The sequence below is a fragment of the Hyaena hyaena genome, unplaced genomic scaffold (assembly GCF_003009895.1).
Source record: "Hyaena hyaena isolate Hyena2069 unplaced genomic scaffold, ASM300989v1 scaffold_754, whole genome shotgun sequence".
Taxonomy (NCBI): Eukaryota; Metazoa; Chordata; class Mammalia; order Carnivora; family Hyaenidae; genus Hyaena; species Hyaena hyaena.
In genome coordinates, this window is record NW_024081381.1 from 674,389 (window position 1) to 697,826 (window position 23,438).

At 50.0% G+C, this 23,438-nt stretch overlaps 1 protein-coding gene across 1 annotated transcript; it reads right to left on the reverse strand.

Annotated features, from left to right (window-relative positions):
* Positions 1-399: 399 nt before the first annotated feature.
* Positions 400-23,191, reverse strand: GRIPAP1 (GRIP1 associated protein 1). The gene is made up of 26 exons (XM_039218268.1): positions 23,111-23,191; positions 20,938-21,004; positions 20,735-20,796; positions 19,042-19,068; positions 18,109-18,216; positions 14,911-15,061; positions 13,496-13,680; positions 13,255-13,302; positions 12,536-12,567; positions 12,383-12,430; positions 12,153-12,252; positions 10,553-10,630; positions 10,258-10,350; positions 9,407-9,541; positions 8,512-8,607; positions 8,067-8,279; positions 7,818-7,931; positions 6,501-6,578; positions 6,302-6,397; positions 6,121-6,177; positions 5,935-6,034; positions 4,013-4,143; positions 2,752-2,874; positions 2,525-2,618; positions 1,580-1,734; positions 400-689 (listed from the first exon to the last, which is right to left on the reverse strand). The coding sequence occupies exons 1-26, from the start codon at positions 23,150-23,152 to the stop codon at positions 597-599; spliced, it is 2,526 nt and encodes an 841-aa protein (XP_039074199.1). The 5' UTR covers positions 23,153-23,191; the 3' UTR covers positions 400-596.
* Between the last annotated feature and the right edge of the window lie 247 nt (positions 23,192-23,438).

The following is a 23,438-nucleotide window of genomic DNA, read 5'->3' on the forward strand; positions in this document are numbered from 1 at the left end:
CAATCCCAAATGCAGAGTAGCCAGGCTTCCAGACATAAATTTAAAAAAATAAATAAAATAAAAAAGAGTTGGTCTCTGGGGAGGGAGAGCTCATGCAGAGATGAAGGCAAAGGCCCCTGGGAGCCAGGGCCAAGAAAGAGGAGAAATCCCTGCCCCTCCCCTCAGGATCCCTACTCCCCAGGGGCTTCTGCCCTAAAACAGGGTCATCAACACCAGCCATCAGGCCTCCAACCCCTTTATTTTTATTTTTTTAAATTTTTTTAATGCTTTTTTATTTATTTCTGAGAGAGAGAGACAGCATGAGCAGGGGAGGGTCAGAGAGAGAGGGAGACACAGAATCCGAAACAGGCTCCAGGCTCTGAGCTGGCTGTCAGCACAGAGCCCGATGCGGGGCTCGAACCCAGGAACCGTGAGATCATGACCTGAGCCGAAGTCGGACGCTTAACTTACTGAGCCACCCAGGCGCCCCTCCAATCCCTTTAATGTCCAGTCTTCCAACCTATTTGATTTTGGCGGTCCCATTTTCCCACCGAAGCCCAAGGGAATGGTTTCCTGGGGGGTGGGGAGGGGAGGGAGTAGGTGCAGCTCGCAGGTCTTTAGCTGGTTTCTCGTGGTTCTAGGTCTGGGTCAGGTGACCCCACGCACTCCTTGCTGAGCCGCACAATTTCCTGGGAGAGAACTTCGATGTCCTATGAAACAAACGAGCCATCAGGGACCAGAGGAAGCAGCAAGGGAAGCTCCCTCACGAAGCCTGGGGTGTCATCCTTCTCATCGCATTAATCAATCCCCAGCTATGTCTAGCCTGGCACAGGCAGGTATTTGGAGAGGTTCACAGAACCCCAGCAGTGGGCTGGGCTTGGAAAAGATAAGTGTCAGGGGGAGGGAGGAAGGAGCCTCCTAGGTGAGGGGACCCAGGGATATGAATATAAGCACGGCTCACCAGCTGTGCACAGTGCAGCTGGAGAATACAACCCTCACCTTGCCACCATCTTTTCTACTAAATGGTGAACTCACTTCTCAGAGGGAGGGGGGCTGGGTCTGTATCCTTTCTGACTCCCCCAGAAATGGGGGAAATATGTAGGGGGCAGGATGGGCAAGTAGGCGTGTGGGTGGATGCATGGGGGGATCCATGGTAGGCAAACAGGTGGACAAATGGACTGTCAGGAGGACAGATGGAAGACAACAGGTGGGCAGGCAGGTCGCTGGGCAGGCGGGTAAAAGGTAAGACCAGGGGCGACTGATGAGTAGGTTAAGAGGGAGAGAGGGGTATATTAGGAAATGGGTGAAAGACATAGGGAAGATCATTAGATTGGTAGGGGGCAGGTGGCCAAATGGGGCGCACTGATGGGTGAGTTGGGTGAATGTGTGTATGGACAGATGGAAGAGTGAAAGAAAAGGTGAGAGAAAGTAAGTTGACTGACTGACTTACTTTCAGTAAGCTGACTGAGGATGGAGGTGTGATCAGTGAATGGGGTGGGGGGATTTGGGTGCTGGCAGATGACCTGGAGGCTGTATGGTGGGGCGGGGGCAGGGCAGATGGCTAGATGGACAGATGGGTAGGCTGGTAGGCCACACTCGCCTTGTGCAAGTGCATATTCTTGGTGAGCTGCTCCTCCAGCATGTTCTGTAGCTTCTTGTTCATCTCCCGAAGGTTCTCATCGCCGGGCTTCACTAGGTCTCTCAGAACGCTGCCCAGCCCACTGCGGTCTGTGTGGCCTGCTGCCACAGACACATCTGCAAGGGCCCAGGCTGAGAACTACCCCTTCGGCAGAGCCGGAGGAGAGACGACAAAGATGGGACAGAAAAGAAGGAAACAGAGAGTGGGGGCAAAAAGTGGGGGACGAAGCCGCATGATGCAGGGGGCAGAGGCCTTGCCATGTAAAACCTGGCTGTCGCTTACCACCTGCGAGGCTCTGAGAAATGGGGCTAATAAGCAACTCGTGGAGCTGGAAAAGTGTCTCTGGCTTCATGCAAAGCACAGAGCACACAGTCAGCTCTCAGCACGTATCAGTCTGGGTTACTCTGATCAATAAGGGGAAAACAGGGATCGGAGAAGGTTTGAAAGAAAGGAGCAAAAGAAACAAAGATGGGAGAGGGCGGCAAAAGAGGAGAGGAAGTGGGAGAGGGGAGAAGAACTGATAAGGAGCCCCAAAGGGGTACATATGCGGAGGATGAAAACTTCCAGAGGAGGCACAGTACAGACAGGCAGCAGGAGCAGTGAGACAAGATGAGGAGGCAGGGCAGATAGAAGGGATGGGGAGAAGAGAGAAGGGAGAGAGAGAGAGAGAGGACAGAATGACACAATGGGGAAAGGAGAGCAGAGTGATGACAGAGGGAGACCCGGGCAGAAGGGAAGAGCTGAGGTGAGAGACAGACACACAGTGACGAGGCTGGCTCGCTTTCCCCTCCGGCAGCTGTGGTCCTTGTCAGTAACTGCTGAGTTGCAAGAGGAGACGAGACAGTGGGGCAGAAGGGGGCAGGTCAGAGGCTGGATGGTGGGTGAGGCTAGGGACGGAGCACTGACCGATCCGGCTGTCCATGACGTAGGTCTCAATGATGGCGCTCTTCCGACAAAGGTCCTCTGCCATGGAGGCGCTGCTCACCTCCAGGTGCTTCACCTGCAGGGTGGCCCAGCATGTTCACGCACAACAAGAGGCCCGGCCAGACACCCACCCCCCTTCTCACATACACCTAACGCCCCAGCCTCCTCTCCAAGGGTGTGCCAAGTGGGGACGGGCGGGCAGGCAGCACCTTCTCCTCCAGCATCCATTTCTCCTGCTGTGTCTCTGCCAGACGCTGAAAGAGCTCGGCCACTTCCTCGTCTGACAGCTCTGCTGGCCGCGGAGGCTGGGCCTGAGGGCTGCTGGATAAGGACTACAGGAAGAGAAGGGGAGAGGCTAGCCCCTGCTCAGTGATGCCACCTGCCCCAGATAGGATCAGGGGCTGGGAGGGAGTCAGGGTGTGATGGGGATGGGGTCTGTGACAGGGGCTATAGGCAAGTCTCAGCACCCACAGAGGCTCTGGGTCTCTCTTTGCTCACAGGGGGACAGAGGAGCCACCATGTAATTTTCTTCCTGAGAGGATCAAGGGAGGACCTATAACAAATAAGATCTCATTTCCAGTTGACAGGAAAAACTAGGGAACAGAGGAGCAAGCTATATGATACCACTAGAAAGCCAGCACGGAAACCAAAAAGGTGGGATGCTTTCTGCAGGTTAACTGGTTGGTTTCCTCTGTGGGTTGGTGCCATGAAAAAAAAAGGAACCACACTAGACTCACAGACATAACATAGTCAGATGTGACACATGCTCTGAAACTGTATGCTAGTTTTCACAATACCAGCAATCAAGGGCATTTTGGGGCCAACCAGAGAGATCTGATTACGGCCAAAGTACCAGATGAGATGAAAATTTACAAAACTGGGAGGGTAAAGATCAGCTGAACAAAAACGGGTTACTTATGATCTCATTTAGGTTTAAGAAAGAGCAAGATCCAGAAGGGTGTGAACCAAGGCTTTATAATGGTGATCTCTGGATCTCTGGATGGTGAACATGTGGTGTCTCTAGATTTAAAAAACAAAATCTTTGCTTGTGGGTGTTTTTAAAATCTTTCTATACAGCATACATACTACTTATGGATTAATAACAAATCATTTCCCAAGAAAAGTGGCCAGCCCAGGAAGCTGACATTATAGACAACAGTCACGAGTGATAATTATGAGTTGGAAAAAAGAACCTCCTATAGAGATGATGCACCTGCTATGAGCTACATATTTTATGACACCAGGAAAGGTGGAATTAGTTCACCGATGAGGTAACAGAGGAACAGAGAGAATAACTTGCCCATCCCCCACTTGGCAATCTGAATCCAAGTTGGTGAGCTTGGAGAACAGTTGACAGGAAAATGTGTGTGGTGGGCCCAGAGCAGTAGATGGCTGCAGGGGAGGGGAAAAGGTGGACCCTCAGAATCTGGGTAGGAGAAGCTGGGCTGTCAGCTCTTCCTGGCCCCTTACCCTGGCTGGAACAGTAGAGCTTTCCTTCTCCCGCAAGATCTCTCGGTAGCTGAAGGAGGAGACGCTACTGCTGTCTCCAGTTTGGGTCCGGCTTGGTGAGTTCATCTCTGAGAGAACCAGCTCCTCGAGGCCTGGGCAGAGAGAACAGAGAAACCTGAGCCCCAATCCCCCAGGGTCCCAGGGCAGCGACTGGCAGGAAGAGGCAGAAATAGATTTGACGGAGATGGAAGGAGGCAATGTGACACTCTTGCACAGGCAAGGTGGAAGCAGACAGTAAGACAGGGAGATGCAGAAACAGAGAAAGCAGCTGCCTCTCCAGGCAAACACACACGCCGGAAGAGAAACAAAGGTGAAGCGGCTGGGATTCAGTTGGCAATGTGGATCCATACGGGCATAAAGGGCCATATGCACTCAGACTTGGGGTATGCAGAAAGGAAGGCCGACAGCTGGAGAGAGCACAGGGGCACCCCCACCCGCAGAGGGGAAACCCCAGAGAGACAGCAAGCTACAGCAGATGAGAGAGGCAGAGACCGGGCATAGAGACGTGGGTCAGAGCAGAGACCAGAGGGAAAAAAAGATGGAGACGGACATGTAGCCATGAACCTGAATCCGGATTTCATCTAATGGACAAGGATGATGTATGGCAAGCCACTGGAATCTGCTTGATGATTCGTATACTAATCAGCAGCAAACCAGAAACAAAACTTCTTTATAAAGAGAGGTTACTTCAGGAGACCAAGTGCCTCTGAGAAACACAGATTGGGTGAGCGATACATCCATTTTTGCCATGTCACTTAAAACAGGGCCACGGAGCTCAGGCATATACTCTTGCAGCTGCTTCTGGGTATCAGGGAGGGGGGCTGTCATCCCACCCCGAGGGTCTCCAGCAGGAGCCGATGGCTGCAGGGGGACAAGGGAGCAAGTTTCCTCTGAGCCAGTGATGTGGGAGATGCACCAGAACCATCATCATGACATCATCTTATCTATTTATTTAAATGTATTTATAGGCCATTTCCTTCTTAAAAGTCCAAAGCAACTCAAAGGTTTTTGTTGCATCTTCTGCCCTAAGTGGCAGAAATAACATGGATTTTAGCTGCATGGTGATAATGCCACAAGGCTGCTGTTGTTAAGTCTGTCTCCCTAGCTCAACTGGGAGCTCCCGGAGCACAGAGCTTCGGGGGGGTTTCCTATCAAGGACCCTGGACGTGAGCATGGGGGCTCAGTCCATATTTATAGAATGAGAGAATGGATGCAAGAGATTTAGAGATACCAGGTGAGGTGTTGGAATATGTATGAGAGAGTTGTGGGGATCCAGGGACAGAGACAAAGACAGAGAAGAGAGAGAGAGAGAGAAAGAGATAAAAGGACAGAGAAGGAAAAAGCTGCAAGGGGAAAAGAGAGAAGAAAGACAGCAGGGAGAGAGAGAAAGGGAGAGACAGAGAGATGGCACAAGGTGGCACAGAGAGACCTAAACAGAGGAGAGACACAGAAAGAGGTAACGCAGAGGGGCACCCGGGTGGCTCAGTCGGTTAAGCATCCAACTCTCGGTTTTGGCTCAGGTCGTGATCTCATGGTTTCGTGAGTTCCAGCCCCTTGTCGGGCTCTGCACTGATGGTGTGGAGCCTGCTTGGGATTCTTTCTCTCTCCCTCTAATTCTGCCCCTCCCCTGCTCATGCTGTCTCTATCCATCTCAAAATAAATAAATACGCTTAAATTAAAAAAAAAAAAAGGAAAGGAAAAGAAAGAGGTAATGTAGAGAGCAGGAGAAACAGAGGAGAGACAGACAGATAGACCAAGTTCAAAGGGTACAGAAAGCACAGGACAGCCCGGTGGAATGAGCTACAGAAAACAGCTCTGGCCTTCGGGCCCGAGCCCAGCCCCCTCCCTTGCACCTCAGCCACCCCCGCCGGCCGGCCCCTCACCAGAGCGGCTCTTGCTGTTGGTAAGGATGTCCTGCAGTCGTTCCTGCAGCTTATCAGCGCGTTTCCGCTCCAGGTGCAGCTGCCGCTTGAGGTCCTTGAGCTGTGGGGAACAGGGGGGAAAGGGGAGGGCTGAGGCCCAGTGGTCCCAGAGTTGGGGGGCCGGGCTTGGACACCTCCCCATCATACCGCAGCACTGCCCTTCTTCTCCAGGATTCGCTGCCCATCCACAGTGTCCTTCACCTCCTGTGGGATAGAGAAAGCGTGGCTGGTGGCTGCCAAAACAGCCGCGTGCAGCGCAGTCCCTCCCTGCCCTGTTACGATGCACTGAGGCCCAGGCCATATCTGGGCCGGTGGAGGGACAAGTGACCTGTTTCAGGTTGCTGATGGTCTTCAGGTGGCAGTCCCGCTCCTCCTGGGCCTGCTGGAGCTGATCCCGCACACCCTGCAGCTCCTCGTCCTTGCTCTGCAAATCAGAGGGCAGCTCAGGCCTCTGCTTGGGCAACTTCCGTCCTCCCTCTAGGGCCTGGCCCTCCCGGGAGAGAGGGATGCCATCATGCAGTGGGCACCTTCAGCTCATCAGCGTGCTGCTCCCGACACTGCTTGAGGGCTTCCTCCTGCTCTTGCTGCTGCTGCTGCAGAGATTCCTATGAGACAAGTGGCAGGTCTGGCCACGGCCCCCCAATCGTCACGCCCAGCGAGGGATGTGATGGCGGCAGGGGCCCGCGGGCATGCAGGAGACACCGTGTGCCCATAGGCAGTACACAGAAGTGTCACATCTAGGGCTGTGCCATTTGCATCATAGACTGACCTCTGCATGTTATTCCACTTAACAAAATATAACACAGCACTTACTGCATGCCAGGAATGTTGTAGGGATTTTACATATGTTAACTCATTTTATATAATCCTCTCATAATACCTAGACGGCAGGTATTATTATTATCCCTTTTTTATGAGTGAAGAGAACAGGCCACAATTCAGATAACTTGCCCCCAGTTAACAAGTGGCCCAGCCAGGACACAAACCCATACAAATGACTGCTTCTAGTATCTGTGCTCTTCACTACTATGTGACACTTCCTCTTAGGTATTATTATGAGTTTTCAAAAAAAAAAAAAAAAATGGCCGGAGCGCCTGGGTGGCTCAGTCAGTTAAGCGTCCAACTTCGGCTCAGGTCATGATCTCGCGGTTTGTGGGTTCGAGCCCCGCGTCAGGCTCTGTGCTGATTGCTAGCTCAGAGCCTGGAGCTTGTCTTCGGATTCTGTGTCTCCCTCTCTTTCTGTCCCTCTCCCGCTCACACTGTCTCTCTCTCTCTCTCAAAAATAAATTAAAAAAAACAAAACAAAAACAAAAACAAAAAAAATGGCCTTGTTTGGACAAAACCAGTATATTACAGGGGCGTCTGGGTGGCTCAGTCAGTTAAGCATCTGACTTTGGCTCAGATCACAGTCTCACGGCTCATGAGTTCAGGCCCCACATTGGGTGAGCTCGAGTCCCGCTTCAAGATTCTCTCTCTCCCCCCCTCTCTCTGCCCGTTGCTCACTCACGCTCTCCCCTCTCAAAAATAAAAATAATTTAAAAAATAAAAGAAAAATAAAAGAATAAACAGACGTTATAAAAACAAACAGTATACTACAATAGTTTCCTGACAGGAGCAGTTTCAGAAGGAAGAGATGCCTTTTCAAATTTGCACATCTGACATTCTGCCTTACTGATGGCCATCCCCTGGCTCCCCTCTGGAGGGCTGCTGTGGAGCTGATGGGGCTGCGGGGACATCCAAGTCCAGAGTATCTCAGGAAGTTCCCGGGCCTGACCACTCCCAGCCCTCTGGTTTGGCATGGATGTCCCCCAGCAGCCTCTGTGCCTCCTCAGGCACCAACTCACCTCAGCCTCCTTCAAGCGCCGTTCAAACCAGCCTTTGGCTCCATCCATAGAGTGTACCTGAGCTTGAAGTTCTTCCACCGTCTGCTGGAGATTCTCCAGTTCCCGTGTTCGGGCCTGGAAGAGGGGTGACCGGCATGGGCGGGGCAGTCAGAGGAGCGGGCACCTCACACACGCCGTCCCCTGGCCCACCAGCGATGCTGTGCTCCCCCAGTTTTAGAGACAGGAAGACATCGCCATTCACCCACCCACCTTTTCCTCGCGGATCTGCCCACGGAGCTCCTCTTCCTGCCGCTTCTTGTCTTCATGCAGCTCTCGGAGCTCCCGCTCATAGCGGGCACGCACCCCCAGCACCTCCTTCTCATGCCGCAGTCGGACTGCTCCCAGCTCTTCCTTATGCTGGGACTTCTCCTGCAGGGTCTCCATTGCCAGCTCATCCAGCATGGCCTTCCGTTTTTCAGCACTCTGCGGGGGGGGCAGGAACATGCCAGTCAATCTCCCTCAATCTGAGATGGGGCCTACCACCTTCTCCCCAAGGAACAAGCCCAATTCTGCCTCCTCCCCGTTTCCACAGAACCAGTGAAGTCACTCACCTATCCTCAAGGAACTGGTCCCCTACTCCCTTCCCACAGACCTGGGCCAATCGCTCCCCTTGCAGGCTCCCCAGCCATGCTGTCCACCTTCCAGAGCCACCCACCTTCCGAGCCTCCTGTAGTTCCTGGGTCAATTGCTCCTTCTCCTGCCCGATTTCTTGAAGCTGTTCCAGGAGCCGACTATTGGCACGTAATGACTCCTAATGAGAGGACAAAGGAGATGAGTTTTATAAAGAGCCTCCGGGAAGCGATGATCACCCAGGACACTTCTGGTAGACTGGTCTCCCTTAACCCCAGTAAAGCTGGTGCTGTTCTCTCCATTTCTAGATAAGAACCATGGCAGAGACTGGCAGCAGCTCCCCAGTGTTTTATTCGTCCTCTCCTCTGTCCCAGCGATAGATTTCGTAGCTGAATGCATGGTTGCCGAGCTAACTTTTCCCTGCCTCCCTCACAGTGAGGTGTGGCCCCACGATTAATTTCTGTATGCAGAAGTAGGGACTGTAACGTAGGTTATACTCATAAAGGAAAGGGGCATGGCCCTTCCCTCTTTCCTCCTTCCTTCCAGATGGAATACGAACGTGATGGTAGGGGAGCCTGAGCAAGCATCTTGGCTGCCAAGATAGAAGTCTTATGCTGAAGGTGGCAGAACAGCAATGTGGAAGGAATCTGGGTCACTGGTAATTGCAAAGCCATTGTTTCATCCGTAGACAGCCTACCTGGATTCTTACATGAGAGAGAATGAAGCTTCTATCTTATTTAATCCACTATGGTTCTGGTTTCGACTATGGGCTCAGAATGGCTCTCCTGTCTAACTGAAGAGGTTCAGTCTCAGTGAAGAAAGACAACATGCTCTAGGACACAAGGTGCTGGTAAGTCAGGAAACCAGACTGGAACCTGAGTCTTCCTGACTCCATAGTCTTCCCCCTGCATCTCATGGAGGACTCCACGGAGCCAGCGCTAGGGAACCGGGAGAAGACAGGTCAGAGCAATTGATGTCACCTGCAGCTGGGAGTTGAGGTCATCTTTCTGTCCCATGAGGTCTTCATACTCAGCCTGCCGCTGCCGCAACTCAGCTGCCAGCCCGGTATTCTCTTCTCGGAGCATATTGAGTTCTTGGGTCTTTGCTGTTTGGATCTGGAATGAATGGAGGTGATGGGAATTGGAGGGAAAAGGGCTCAGGGGTCAGCCACAGGATGTGAGCTTCCCAGTTCAGGGGAGACAAGGAGAGAGGTGGAAAGAGCCAGGAGGATAAGAGAATTTCAAAGGGAAAAACGAATGAGGGAAAGAGATGAACAGGGGAGTGGATAAATGTAGTACAGTCATACAGTGGAATAGTAAACAGAGACAAAAGAACAGACCAATGCTACGTATGGATGAGCCTCACAGGAAAGAAGCCAGGCACAAAAATGGGTGTCTGCTTCCACTACAGGAAGCTAAAGAACAAGTAAAACTAATCTATGTCACTAGAGGTTGGAGGAGTGGTTATTTCTGGGGAAGCACAGATTGGGAAGGAGTAAAAGGGACCTTCCAGGGTGCTGAAAATCCTCCACATCTTGACCTGGGTGGTGGCCCCGTGGAGACAGACAGACATACCTGATTCACTGAGTGTACATGAAGATTGGTACACTTCTTGTACTTCACTAGAGAGAAACTAGAAAATGCAGGAGAAGCAGGGAGGGATGGCCAGAGAGAAGGGTGGAAGCCATCAGAAAGGAGAGGCTGAGAATCAAACATAAGCAGAGGCAGGACAACAGCAGAAGGTCCAGACTGCTCTGCCTTGATGTGGATCAGAAGCAGAAGGAGATGGGAAACTGGGGAGGGATGAGCGAGGGCTCCTGGGTATCCTATACCTGCTCCAGGGCGGCCAGGCTAGTCCTCAAGGCATTGTTCTCAGCCAAAAGTCCTTCCACTTGTTCCTGTGCGTCTGCACTCTGGATGGACACCTGACCCCACCCCCACAATAGGTGAGAGTGGGTCCAGAACAGGGGGACAGGACCTACCCACAGCCAAGAAAGAAAACACACGGGTGCGCACACCACGACTAGGGGAAACAGGACCCCTGGGGCCTTGCCTGCCTGTATGATACCTGCTAAGGCTGCCCCTACTCATCCCCTTACCTCCCAGAAGCTTCTCATTACCACATACCTGATCTTGTAGGGCTCGCAGAGCTGCTGCGTGCTCCAGACGCTCCCCTTGCCGTTGATCTCTTAGTTCTGCCAAGCTCTGTAGGGACCAGGTCAGGGGAGCCCATCTGAGACCTCAGTCTCCCTTGGGGTACATATAACCACACAGGCTCCCTCTCTGACCCCCTAACAGAATGTCTCCAGTACTTGAGGGCCTCAGACTACCCAACCATCAGACTCGGGCTCACCCAAATTCTAGGTCATTAGCCCCAGGGGCCTCAGACACCATATGCTAACTCTAAGAATTTCAGAAAAAACTTAGGCTCCTAGAGATTTCAAACTCACTCCATCCCCATCTGAAAGAGGTCTCACACTCACCCAGATTCTAGCTCCGAGGCCTCAAGATTCTCAGACACACTTAGCCCCCAGGGACTACAGCCTCACCCAGACTCCTGACCCCATTCCCCATGGGTTTCAGACACACTCAGTCCATGTCTCTAGCTCCAGAGAGTCTTAGGATCCACCCAAACTCATAGCCCCAAACCTTAGAGGTCTCAAACTCCTATAGTCTCCTAGATTCCAGCTCCTGGTGAGGTTTGATTGACCACCTCCCCACCCCACCTGCCACTCCTGTCCTCAGTCTCTGGGGATCTTCAGACCTAGGTAACTGAAGATCCAGCCTTACCCAGACTCTTCTGTTCCCAGTTCTTAGGAGCCTTAGACCCCCAAACCACCATATCTCTAATCCAAGGGATCTCGGACTCACCTGCTCTAGGGGGAAGACTGGAGGCTTTAAAGTCCCCTAGCTTCTAACTCTCAGACTTTTACTCCAGTTTCTGGATGTCTTCAACTAACCTGTGTTTTGTTTTTTATTTTTTATTCACAGTCTCCAGAGGTCTCAGGATCACTCAGCCCAAGTGATCCAACTTACTAGTTGTCTCAGCTCCCCAAACCAGCCCCTATACTCTGAGGGCCTCAAACACACTCCGCCTCCAGGCACACCTGTCTTATCCTTGAAAGTCTTGTATCTAGAGGGTGCCTGGGTGATTCAGTTGGTTAAGTGACCGACTCTTGATTTCGGCTCAGGTCATGATCTCACAGTTCGTGAGTTCAAGCCCCACATCGGGCTCTTGTGTACTGACAATGTAGAGCCTGCTTGGGATTCTCTCTCCTTCTCTGCCCCTCTCCCCCTCAAAATAAATTAATTAAAAAAAGAAAGTCTTGAATCTATCCAGCCCCCACAGGTCTCAAAATCACCAAACCTCCAGGGAATTCAGGCTCACTCCAGCTCCTGCTTCCAGCCCCCAATGACCACAGATTTCTCTAGACTCCTATCTCTAAACCCCCAGGGTTTCAGATTCTTCTGAACTTGTGACACACAGCTCCCAAGTCCTCAGCCACCCTGAGATCCCTGATTTATGCATACTCAGGCCAACTCCTAAGGCTCTCGGGGTTCCCTAATTCCCATTTTCTTAGCTCCAGAGGGATCTAGTACCCATCCAGTCCCTATATATCCAACACAAGAATTATTAGACTCCCCAGCCAGTCTCCGTAGACTTCAGGGTTCCCTGGACTCCCGGTCCTGGTCTCTACCTCAACAATCCCAATATCCAGGCCCTCACCTGATTGGCAGCCTCAAGTTCCTGCTGCAACTTCTGAGTGCGAGCCAACTGGGCTTTGAGATCCGCTTCCTTCCGCTGCTGTAACTCCTCAATCTTATTCCTGGGGGTGATGGGGGGCATGTTGACCATGGTCTGAGGCCCCGTCTCCCAGCTCTGCCCCTATAGTCTTCAGGCAATTCTGCTGGGCACTGTCCCTATTGTCCACCAGTACACCCACCCCTGGTAGTTACCGGCTATCATTGAATAGTGTTTCCTTTTCCGTCTGCAGACGGCAAAAACTGGGCACAGAAAGACAGACATAGATGGGTCAGTTCCACAAGTCAGTCTCCTCTCAAGTTTCCCCCCCAAATACCTTTTCCCACCTTAGGAAAAAAGAAATTTACCTTTCTTGCTTTTTTTTCAGTTTCTCAGAGAGCTGGGATGGGGTGAGGGAGGGGGTGCAGACAAATAATATCATATTAATAAAGACAAAACAATAAATTTAATATTTATAGACACTTCTTATTACGTCCTTTTTGGGAGCTGGAATTTATTTATGTTATCTCATGGGATCCTCAGAACAGTCCTGAGAAGTGAGTACTACTGGTTTTACAGATGGGGAAACTGAGTCTCAGATGAGTTAAGTAATTTGGTTGCCCAGGTAGTCAGGAGCAATGACATGACCTCCACCCAACTCTCTCAGGCTCCAAAAGCCAGCATTTATGCCCCCAACATACTGCCTGACAGCCACATCATAGAATGGCTAGGGGAGGAGGCCTAGAAGGCAAGATCATGATCGTCCACCTCATCCCTGGGTCTCCAGCTCCCAAGGTAAGAGCCAGCAGTCTACAAAATGGATGGATGGATGGATGGATGGATGAATAAGCAGAGCTGAGAGGACACAGAAGAGAAAGATGCGGCCTGCCATCCACAAGACAGAGGAAGCACATTAGCCTATTCCAGATAGAACTCAACTCTGAAATATATATGTGAGTCTCTCATTTCACAGATGATAACACTGAGGCTTTGAGGGGGGCACTCCACTCCTCCTGCCCTGCCAGGGAAAGCATGGCAGGTGGGGAGTGGGGTGGGACAAAGTCCAGGGAAAGCTCAGCAGCCCCACCTTAGCAAGTTCCTCCTGCAGCCTGGATGTTTCAGCTTGCTTCGAGCTCTGCAGGGAAGGATGAGGGAGGGAGCTATCATCAGCAAAGGGAGAGGTAAGGCCTGTGCCTTTCCCCCACTTTCCTGCCTTCCTAATCCATTAGCTGAGATGGTGATGTCACAGACATTTCCGTGAGACCACAGACTGAGCTAGGGCACCTGCCTGCCTCCTGACACTCCAGCCCCAACAAACCCAGATTCACCTCCAAGCCTTGCAGTTGCTCCCAGAGTAATCTCTTTTCTTCTTTCTCCATTTCCCATTTCAGCTCCACTTCTGCCAATGGCATGGGGGCTGGGACAGCAGGGGCTGGGCCCCCTGGGGGGTCCCCTTGGCCCTCACTGGCAGCTTGGGATCTCCCAGCCTCTTTCCCATAGCGCTCTTGCAGGGCTGGTGGGTAGAACAGAAATATATGATGGATGAGGTGGTCTCTGAAGACCCTTGCCATGCCTCAAACAGATGGGAAAATCGGCCTTGGATCCTTCAGGTAGAAGAGACTTTGTCCAAAATGACCAAAAGCTTACAAAACAAAGGCTCAGCCCCATCCACACCTCACAAATCTTGCTTTTTAAAGTTTGTTTATTTAGGGGCACCTGGGTGGCTCAGTCTGTTAAGCGTTCAACTTCAGCTCAGGTCATGATCTCACGGTTCGTGGGTTCGAGCCCGGCATTGGGCTCTGTGCTGACAGCCAGCTCAGAGCCTGAAGCCTGCTTCAGATTCTGTGTCTCCCTCTCTCTCTCACCCTCCCCTGCTCACACTGTCTCTCTCTCTCTCTCTCTCTCTCAGAAATAAATAAAACATTTTTTTTAAAGTTTATTTATTTTGAGAGAGAGAGAGAGAGAGAGAGAATCCCAAGCAGGCTCCGTGCTGTTAGCGCAGAGCTCCACTTGGGACTCAAACTCACAAACCATGAAATCATGACCTGAGCTGGAACCAAGCATCAGACACTTAACCAGCTGAGCCACCTGGGTGCCTCCCCTCATGAATCTTTTAAGCCCTACCATCCACTGAAATCTTGTCTACAATCAAATCAGTCCAAGCTGGTTTCCCTGAGACCCACTCCCCCAGATCTCACCATCCTTTACCCACTACTTATGATTGAACCCTCCTATAACCTAATCTTCAACCAAATTCTACAAAGTCTCCCTCCAGATTACCAAACTACCACCCACCACGCCCAGCTACTCTCCGAACATCCCCACATTGGGACCCACAGTCTACCAAGCCTTCTTTCACCCTTTATCCCAGACCCCACGGACAATCTGGGCTCAGAATCTTCCCCAAGCTCCTTTATTCACTTTCTCTGGTTAGCAAACAGCTCCTTTCTGATGTTCAATCTGCTAATCTAACATTTGCTAGGTACCAGGCACTGCACTAAACTCAGAAAGATACCACCTCCTAGCTCAGCTCTACCGCAATCTTCCGGGGAATGTACATGCCTACAAGCTCTTGGTAGATGAGGAAGCTTTGACTCAGAGAGGTGAAATGTCTTGTCCAAAGTTCCTCACTGGTTCATGGGAGGGCCAAGCCTAATTCTGACGCCTTTCCCTTGCCCCCAGGGGGAAAACACCCTACTCAATCCCCAAGGTCCCCACATCCTCAAGGAGGACCTCCTTGTACCTGCCACATTCTTCTGCAAGGCTGTGTTCTCTGCCTGCAGCCTCAGCAGCTCGCCATCCACAAGACTCCCGGCTTGGGCAGTGCCTGCCCTGGCAGCCCCATCCTTAAGTTGCTGGTTCTCCCGCTCCAGCTGCTCCATCTGGCTGCAGAGCTGAACAGAAGAGGAGGGAGGGAGCAGAAAAGCAGAGAATCAGAATAATTGCTGAAATATACATGGCACTTGGCTGATGCACTTTACAGTTCACTGAATTCTCATAATGCCCCTGTATTGTAGGTGCTTTCATTTCTCATTATCCCCACTTCATAGATAAGGACACTGAGGCACAAATGTTAAATGACTTCAAGTTCCACATCTGGTAAGTGGCAGAGTCACAGAGGATTGAGGATACCGAGAACAATTTTCTGCTTGTTCAATCCCAACCTCATAGTTGTAATCCAAGACCTCAGGCTCCTCTGGAAGTTGCTGGTCCCAGATGTCAGCATCATAAATAGCCTTGCTGCCATACCTTGTCTGTGAAGGGTCTGTGTCTGGAAGCCTAGGCATCACAGCTTTTGGGGCATTTCCAAAGCCAGTGCTACCCACAGCTCCCCAACCCCCATCATCAGCCCTCAGCCTTGGAGAGAGGTACAATGCAAATAAAACTAGGCCAGCTTCTTGCTCGACTCTTGGCCAAAACACAGTTCTCAGAGCACTCCTGACAAGTGACACTAAAATCCCATTTCCAGGGGCGCCTGGGTGGCTTAGTCGGTTAAGCGTCCGACTTTCGCTTAGGTCATGATCTCGCGGTTCGTGGGTTCGAGCCCCGCGTCGGGCTCTGTGCTGACTGCCACCTCAGAGCCTGGAACCTATTTCAGAGTCTGTGTTTCCCTCTCTCTGACCCTCTCCTGCTCACGTTCTCTCTCTCTCTCTCCTAGAAATAAATAAAAATATTAAAAAAATAAAATAAAATAAAAAATAAAATCCCATTTCCAGATGAGAATACTGAGGCTCACAGAGAATCTTTATTTTGTTGCCTGGAATTACTTTCTACCCAGAACAACGATTCCTTTCATCCAGTTCTTCACATGACTGGCTCCTTTGCATCCTACAGTGCTCTGTTCAAATGTAACCGTTGAAGTATTAATCCCCCAACAGAGAAATCCCAATACTCTCTGTCACAGCACTCTGTTAATTTCTTTCTTACCTAGTACTAACCACGGTTAAATTCACCTAGTATGTTAATTTCTTAAAGTTCTGCACATTTTTGGATTGAAAACTGTGACTGACAATTAAACGTTATTTTGTAACACAGGGTCACAAGCACAGATTCTGAAACTGGACCACTGGGATGTGAACTTCTACTCTGCCATGTATTAGCCATGTGACCTTGAGACAAATTACTTCACCTCTCTGGGGCTCAGTTTTCCTCATGTGCTTAGTATGGACACTACTATTATCTCATTGGCCTGTTGTAAGAATGAGTGAATAACATAAAACACATCAAACAGGACCTGGCACACAGTAAACACTATGTAACTGTCAGCTATCTGTACTATTATTATTTTTTGATGTTATCTTTCTCCCCATCCCACAAGCAGAATATAAAGCTACCAAGAGTGGGGGCTGTTTTACGCTGCTCACAACTATTTCCAGAACACAAAGCATGCAGGGGGTGCTCAATAACTATTTGCTGAAGGAAAATTTGAGCTGAAATATCTTGGCAAATAAGTGGTAGAGGTGGGCCTTGAATCCAGGTCTCTCTGTGAGCACTTCCAGTTCCCAGGAGGAGGAGGTAGTGTGAAGGAAGTTCTATACCTAGTCCAGTGCCTAGCCCAGGGCAGGTGCTGGAAAACGCAAGCTGGATTTATGGAGGAATTCCTGTCCCTGCCTCATCCTAAAAGAACTATGATAGCATTGAGGCTGGAGGCAGGACGCAGTGAGAAGTGAGCTGATGAGGTCAGCTATTACCTGAGCATCAGGGGGTCTGAACAGTCAGGGTCAAGGACCCACTCAGAGCTGTTGCTTAAAGAAGTGATGTGGTAAGGCTTGCAGGTCAGGACAACCTCTAGGGCACATAGTGGTAGGATAAACTAGAAGAAGACCAGCCAGAAGGCTGTGGGAATAGAGCAGGTAAGAGGAAGTAAGGGCTGAGGCAGAGCAGGGCCACAACATAGATGGATATAAAACTTTTAAATAGTTAAAAGTATTTTAGAGGGAAAATGAATCAGTAATAATAAAAAGATACTATTAGTGGCTAACACCTATATAGCTGATACTATTTGCAAAGCTCTGTTGTAAGTGGTTTACAGACATAAATCCATTCAATCCTCACAAAATCCTTGCAAAGCAGGTACTGTCATTATCATTTCCAATTTAAACATCTGGGAACCAAGGACCAGGCAGATCAGGTGACTTGCTCAAGATTACAGTTAGTAAAAGGCAGAGCCAAGAGTTTAATCTAGGCCTTCTTAACTTTTAGTTGTTAAATCTCCTCTCCTGATATTGTAACTTTTTAAAGGTTGTTTTTGTATTCTGTCTTTTTAAGGTCTTAAGTACTACATTCTCATATGCAGTCCTGGAAATACCATTTTTGTTGCTGTGATGACTTTTTCCTCACAACACATTAAAACCTTAGAGACTTATTGATCATGGATACAGAAGACAGATAAGGAAACAAAAGATAATTTCTCTAATTCCCTAGTAGATTTAGAAACAGCCATGACGCTAAAACCAGTGAGGAGATAGAACGATCCAATCCGGAATGAATTATCTAGAAGAACTAGAACTCCAGGCTCATGTCAGATGAAGGGAAGGAAGAGAAAAGGGAAAAGGGAAGCAGCTAGAACATCTTTCCATCTCAGGCTAAGCATAAGAACTTTACCTAAGACCCTCCAATACCCTGGAGCTTCATAGCATCAGCTCCCAAATATACACAAGGGGGCTTGAAGCTTAAAGAAAAGGAGTGCCTTGGTCTGGAACCAGCTCTCCTCAGGGCTTGCAGCCGTAATCACAGCACAGTCAGCGGCCCCATTTGTCAAATCACTGCCCCCCAACACATAGCAAGGATCTGTTTCAGCACCATGGACAGTGATCCAGGGCCGGTCTCTGTCCAACCACTTTCAGCTGCCCTCAGGCTTTAGCCCAGGTGGCCCCTCCCCTCCCCTCAGATTCCCCCTTCCCCCCTTGGATTCCCCCTCAACAATCCCAGGCACCAGCACCTTGCTGAACTCTGCCATAAGCGTGCTGTTCTGTAAGCGGAAATCCTCCTCTTGGCTATGCAGCTTTGCCTGCAGCATCTCATTTTCACTTAGCAGTCCTTCGACTTCCTGCAATGGCAGACATGGCAGGGTCTCCAACAAGGGCAGAAAGGATGCAGAGGTAGGACAAAGAAACAGGGAGAAAATTATGGGGGGGAGTATAGGGTACAGAGAATGAGATGGGTGAAATCAGGAGACACAAGGAAGGAAAAAGACAGACATGGGAGGGTAGAAAGAAGGGAAGATGGACACGGAGGGGGGAGTGGGAAGAAAGAGAGGGGTAGATAGAAACAGGTGAGAGAAGAAGTAGCGAGAGATGAGGGAAGGGGGATACATAGGGAAGGAGAGAGGGATGGAGAGGGAGAGAGAAAAAAAAAAGGCAGGAAGAAAGATAGGAACAGAGAGGCCAAAAAGAAGGGAGAACACAACAGAGGGGAGAGAGAGGGGGTCAGGGGAAAAAATGAGTCAGGAAGAGATAGAGGAACAGGGGGAGAGAAACAAGGAGCCAGAGAGAGAGAGAGAGAGAGAGAGAGAGAGAGAGAGAGATAAAGAAAGGGAAAGAAGAGAAATGATGGCAGACAGGAACAGGTGGGGGAGAGAAAAAGGGAACGTTGGATGAGGAGAGAAGCAAGAGTCAGAGAGGAACAGGAAGAGAGGCATAGAGAGAGTCAGAGAGAAGGACAGGGAGAAAGGGAGAAGGGAAGGCACACAGTGAGAGGCACAGAGTGAGAGAAACATTGGAAAATAAAGACAGACACAGAAACATGGCAGTGAGGTAATCACAGATGTGAGTGCACACACAGAGAAAGAAAGGCCAGTACTAGGAGATCCCAGCATACAGAAATATCACCCCTCAGTCTTGCAGACACATTCACCCATCATGGGTCCCCTTACCTGAGCTTTCTTGCTCTTGCTCAGTGCCTATAGGTGAGGGGGTGGGAAGAGAGATAAGGTGAACAGAGATGAACTCCCTCACTAGGGTATGGAGACATTGCGGCAAGTGTCGGGGGGGGGGGACAATGATGATGGGTTGGGGGATGGGAGTGTCTTTAAACACAGAGCTTGCATGAAATTTGTAGACCACGTGAATGATGGAGTTAAGTGAGTGAGTGAAGGACATCCTGCTTACAAGTTTTCCTCTAAGCTCTGGAGACTGTTCATGAATTTTAGTATTTAACCCTTCATGGGCTAGGTCTGTGGGATCAGAAATTGTGGCTTCATTTCTACATCAGTCTAAAAACATCTATGTGGATCCCTCCCATGCACTGTGAAAACTGCTGCTCCTTTGTTGGGCAGCTGAGGGCACTGTCAGGTTGGACAATCAGCACCCTACCAAAGAGAAGCCAAGCTTCAGGACTAGCAGACTTTCTGCATTCTGTATTCCTTCATCTAACAAAAATTTATGGAGCACATAACATTGAGCTATACATGGGGACAGAGCAGTGAAGAGACAAAGGACGGCCTTGAATGCCTTGAGCGGCCATAATAGGTTACATGTGATTTATCTTCAGATGATCTGAGACTTAGGTTTAGTCCCAATTTACCAACAGGACCAGGACAGGGATGGGAAGTGAGAGCACAAGGCAGGAGTGTGAGTGGAGGCTAGAAGGCAGATTCAAGGGGAGAGTCTGGATGGCTCAGTTGGTTAAGTGTCTGATTCTTGATTTAGGCTCCAGTCATGATCCCAGGGATCAAGTCCTGTATTGGGCTCTGCACTGAGCATGGAACCTGCTTAAGATTCTCTCTCTCTCTCTCTCTCTCTCTCTCCCCCCCCAACCCCGCCCCTCTCCCTTGCTTGCATGCTCTTTTCTTTCCTCTCTCTCTAAAAAAATTTTTTAATACAATTTAAAAAGGCAGATTCAAGGCAAATTCACGTATGGATGTGACTGTTTCTTTTTTATTTTTTTATTTTTTTTTTTACAAATAGTTTATTGTCAAATTAGTTTCCACATAACACTCAGTGCTCATCCCCACAAGTGTCCTCCTCCATGCCCATCCCCCCCTCCCCCACACATCCATCAGTCCTCAGTTTTTTGGATGTGACTGTTTCTTAAAATATTTTTAAAAGTTTATTTATTTTGAAAGAGAGAGGGAGAGAGGGAGCGTGAGCAGGGGAGCGGCAGAGAGAGAATACCAAGTGCAAAGCCTCACAAACCACAAGATCATGACCTGAGCCGAAATCAAGAGTCGGACGCTTAATTGACTGAGCCACCCAGGCAGCCCAAGATTTTTTTGTTTTTAATCTCTACACCCAATGTGGGGCTTGAACTCACAATCCGGAGATCAAGAGTCACATACTCCACCAACTGAGCTAGCCAGGTGCCCCTGGATGTAACTAGTTTGAAGGTAGCGAATGAGAATGAGTAATTGAAATTGAAAATGAATTAAGAGTAAACTAAAAGTAATCAATAATTAAGCAGGATTAGATAAAATTAGCAAACTAAAGAGACTTCCATGAGAGTTTTTTTGAATCACTGCTGACAGCATGTAACATTAGGTCTGGTTCCCTGTAGGTGCTCACTGGATAGATGAATGAGTCAGACGGCTACAGGGAAGCATGGGTGGGTGAATGGGTGGAGGGAAGTACCTTCTGAGCTTTGTTGAACTCCTTATCCAGGTAGGCGACCTTCTGTCGAAGACTGGTGAGTTCTGGTGTGGGGAAAGCAGGGAATCTCAGCCTCAGTCAGTGGCAGTAAGCTGAAAGGTCTTCCTGCCAGGACTCTGAGGTTTTTTCCCTTGGCCTTTGTCTCCCCAACCCCTCCCCCATCTAATGAGACCCTCTTGGCTCACCAACACCATTCTTGCGTAGTTCATCTGAAAGCTGGTAGTTATTTGTCCGGAGTTCCAGGAGCTGAGCCTTGGGGGAGGTAGGGAAGGGAAATGACTTGGTCAGGAATGTGTCCCTACTCTCAGTGAGGGTACCAATCCTGAGCCCCATAGACCCTGCTGCCTTCCATGTGCCTCTTTAGCCACTTCTAAAGACCTATGCATCCTGCATCCTAAATGAGCCTTCAGGCCCTCAGCCCATCTTCTACCTTCTCTAGCTCTACTCAACCATAGCCAGCCTCACTCTTCCCTCCCTCCTCTTCTAATTTCCCTCCTCTTCTAATTCACTCTGCACTCAGGCCATGACAGAGCACTGCTCCAGCAAGTTCTTGCTCATATGCATGTTCCATGGTTCTCCATGCCCACAAGATAAAGTTCCTCCTCATCCTCACTGGCCTCATCAGACACTAAACACTGTTCTATCTTTGGCATAGGAGAGTATTGTCTGTACTCTTGTTCAGATTTGGAGGCCCTTGAGTATAGGGGGCAAGGGCCTGCATTCCTCCTTCTTTTCAAGGGAAGAGAGCCTAGTATACTCTTGTCCAACTTACACTAAGTTGGGGGCTCCCTGGGTCCTCCTCACCCCCAAAGCTCTCAAAACACATCCAAACTACTTTCAAGAATTAAGGTAGAGTGAAGTATTGGCCACTCCAAATAGTGTATCCTTCCTAACAGCCCTGTAGGGCACTGGGGCCAGTTCTTCCCAGACCTACAGTCCCTTACCCCACACCAAGATCTTTCCCTCCTCCCATGGCACCAGCCTCCAACCCCTGGTGGTCCGCTTAAGGTCAGAGGGCTTGGCCTCAACAGAATCTTTCTTGCCCCTGTTTCTCTACCAGACCCTGTGATCTGTCTCCCTGTCTTGACCCAAGTTGTACACCCTTGCCATACATGTAGAAACCCTATCCATCAGAGCCAAATGTTCTTTCTTTCACTCATGGCCCAGTGAAGTCAATCTTTCTCACCCAAGGGTCCTCCACATCCCTCAAGAACTCTCCAGTCATGATCCAATGTGATGACCCTACATCCTTCAGGGTCTCTCCTCCACAAACCCTTGGGTGGGCCAGTTGGATTACTCTTACTCATTTGGAATCTCCCCACACAAGCTACAAGTTTTAACTTCCCCTTTCAGGGTCCAGTGATCTTAACCTTTCACTCTAAGCCTCCATCACACAGGGACAACTGGTTTCTCTCATTCAAGGATCAATGGATTACCTATACTCATTTGGAGTTCTTCCTCTTCTCCCAAAGGATCCTACTCAGGGCTTCCCCCTTTCAGAGTCTCCCCCCCATACAAAATCCAATGGTCTTTCCCAGTAAGGAACTCTCTCAACAAGGGCCTACTCTGGCCTTTCATTCCATCTCAGGGTCATCCCCAAAAGAACCAAGTGGTCAGGGTACCCAATTAAGGTACCTCCATAAAGCCCCGTAATTTCCCCTCCATGTGGTCCGAGGTATCACTCTTTAACTTCTTCTAGTCTTCTCTCTAACAGGAATTAACGGTATTACCCAGTCAGGGTCCTCTTCAGCCCAGACCTAATGGGATCACCTGTAATCACCTAATGGTACCGCCCCCTCTCAGGATCCACTACCAGCACTCACACAGGATCTTCACCTCTCAAGAACAATGACAACATGTGGGGTCTTTCCCCAATTCCCTGGCATAGTGGTATCTCCCACAAACATTTCCACCTTCCACCGGGTAATGGTATTGCCCTCTCAAGGGCTCCCCCACTATGACGCAAATGGTCCAACGCCTGCTTCCTTCCTTTCCAGACAAAATGGTTTCGCCCTCTCAGGATTTCCTTCCCTCAAAACCCAATGTTATCATCACCGCCCCATGGTGTCCCTCGCTCGGGCCCAAAAGTCTCATCCCCTCAAGGTCTGAGTAAGGTATCACCCACTCTAAGCCTCTCTCCTCCGCCCACAAAGCTAATAGAATCCAACCCCTCAGAGCCCAATAGTCTCTCAGAATCCAACAGTCTCACCACTCAGAGCCTCAGTTTCCCTTCTCCAGACCAACCCCTTAGACTCAAGGTCCATCCCAACCAACCCCTTCTCAGAGCCGGTGGCACGATCTCTCTCTACCCCGCCCCCCGTTGGTTAACGCGGTGGTCTTTTCCCCGGCGAGCGGCACCTGCATCCGCTGAAACTCCTCCTCAGACAGAGCTTGCGCCATGTTCCTCCCCCCATCCCCCCAACAGCCTTCTGCGCAGACGCAGTTCGTCCCTCCTGTCAGTATTCGAGTCGGATCAAACCACTGGCCAAGAATGGAGGGGGAAGAGTCTACCCCTGAAGTTCAATATTTTAGAGACAGATGTAAGGGAATGAAACTGACAGGTCAAGTGTATTGAAATTTAATGTTTTACCACAAACTAGGTCATCTAATCCGGCGTTTGAGCTCTCACAGAGTACCTATTGTGATCTGACACTGTGGCATCCCTATGTCATGGTTGGACTCGTCA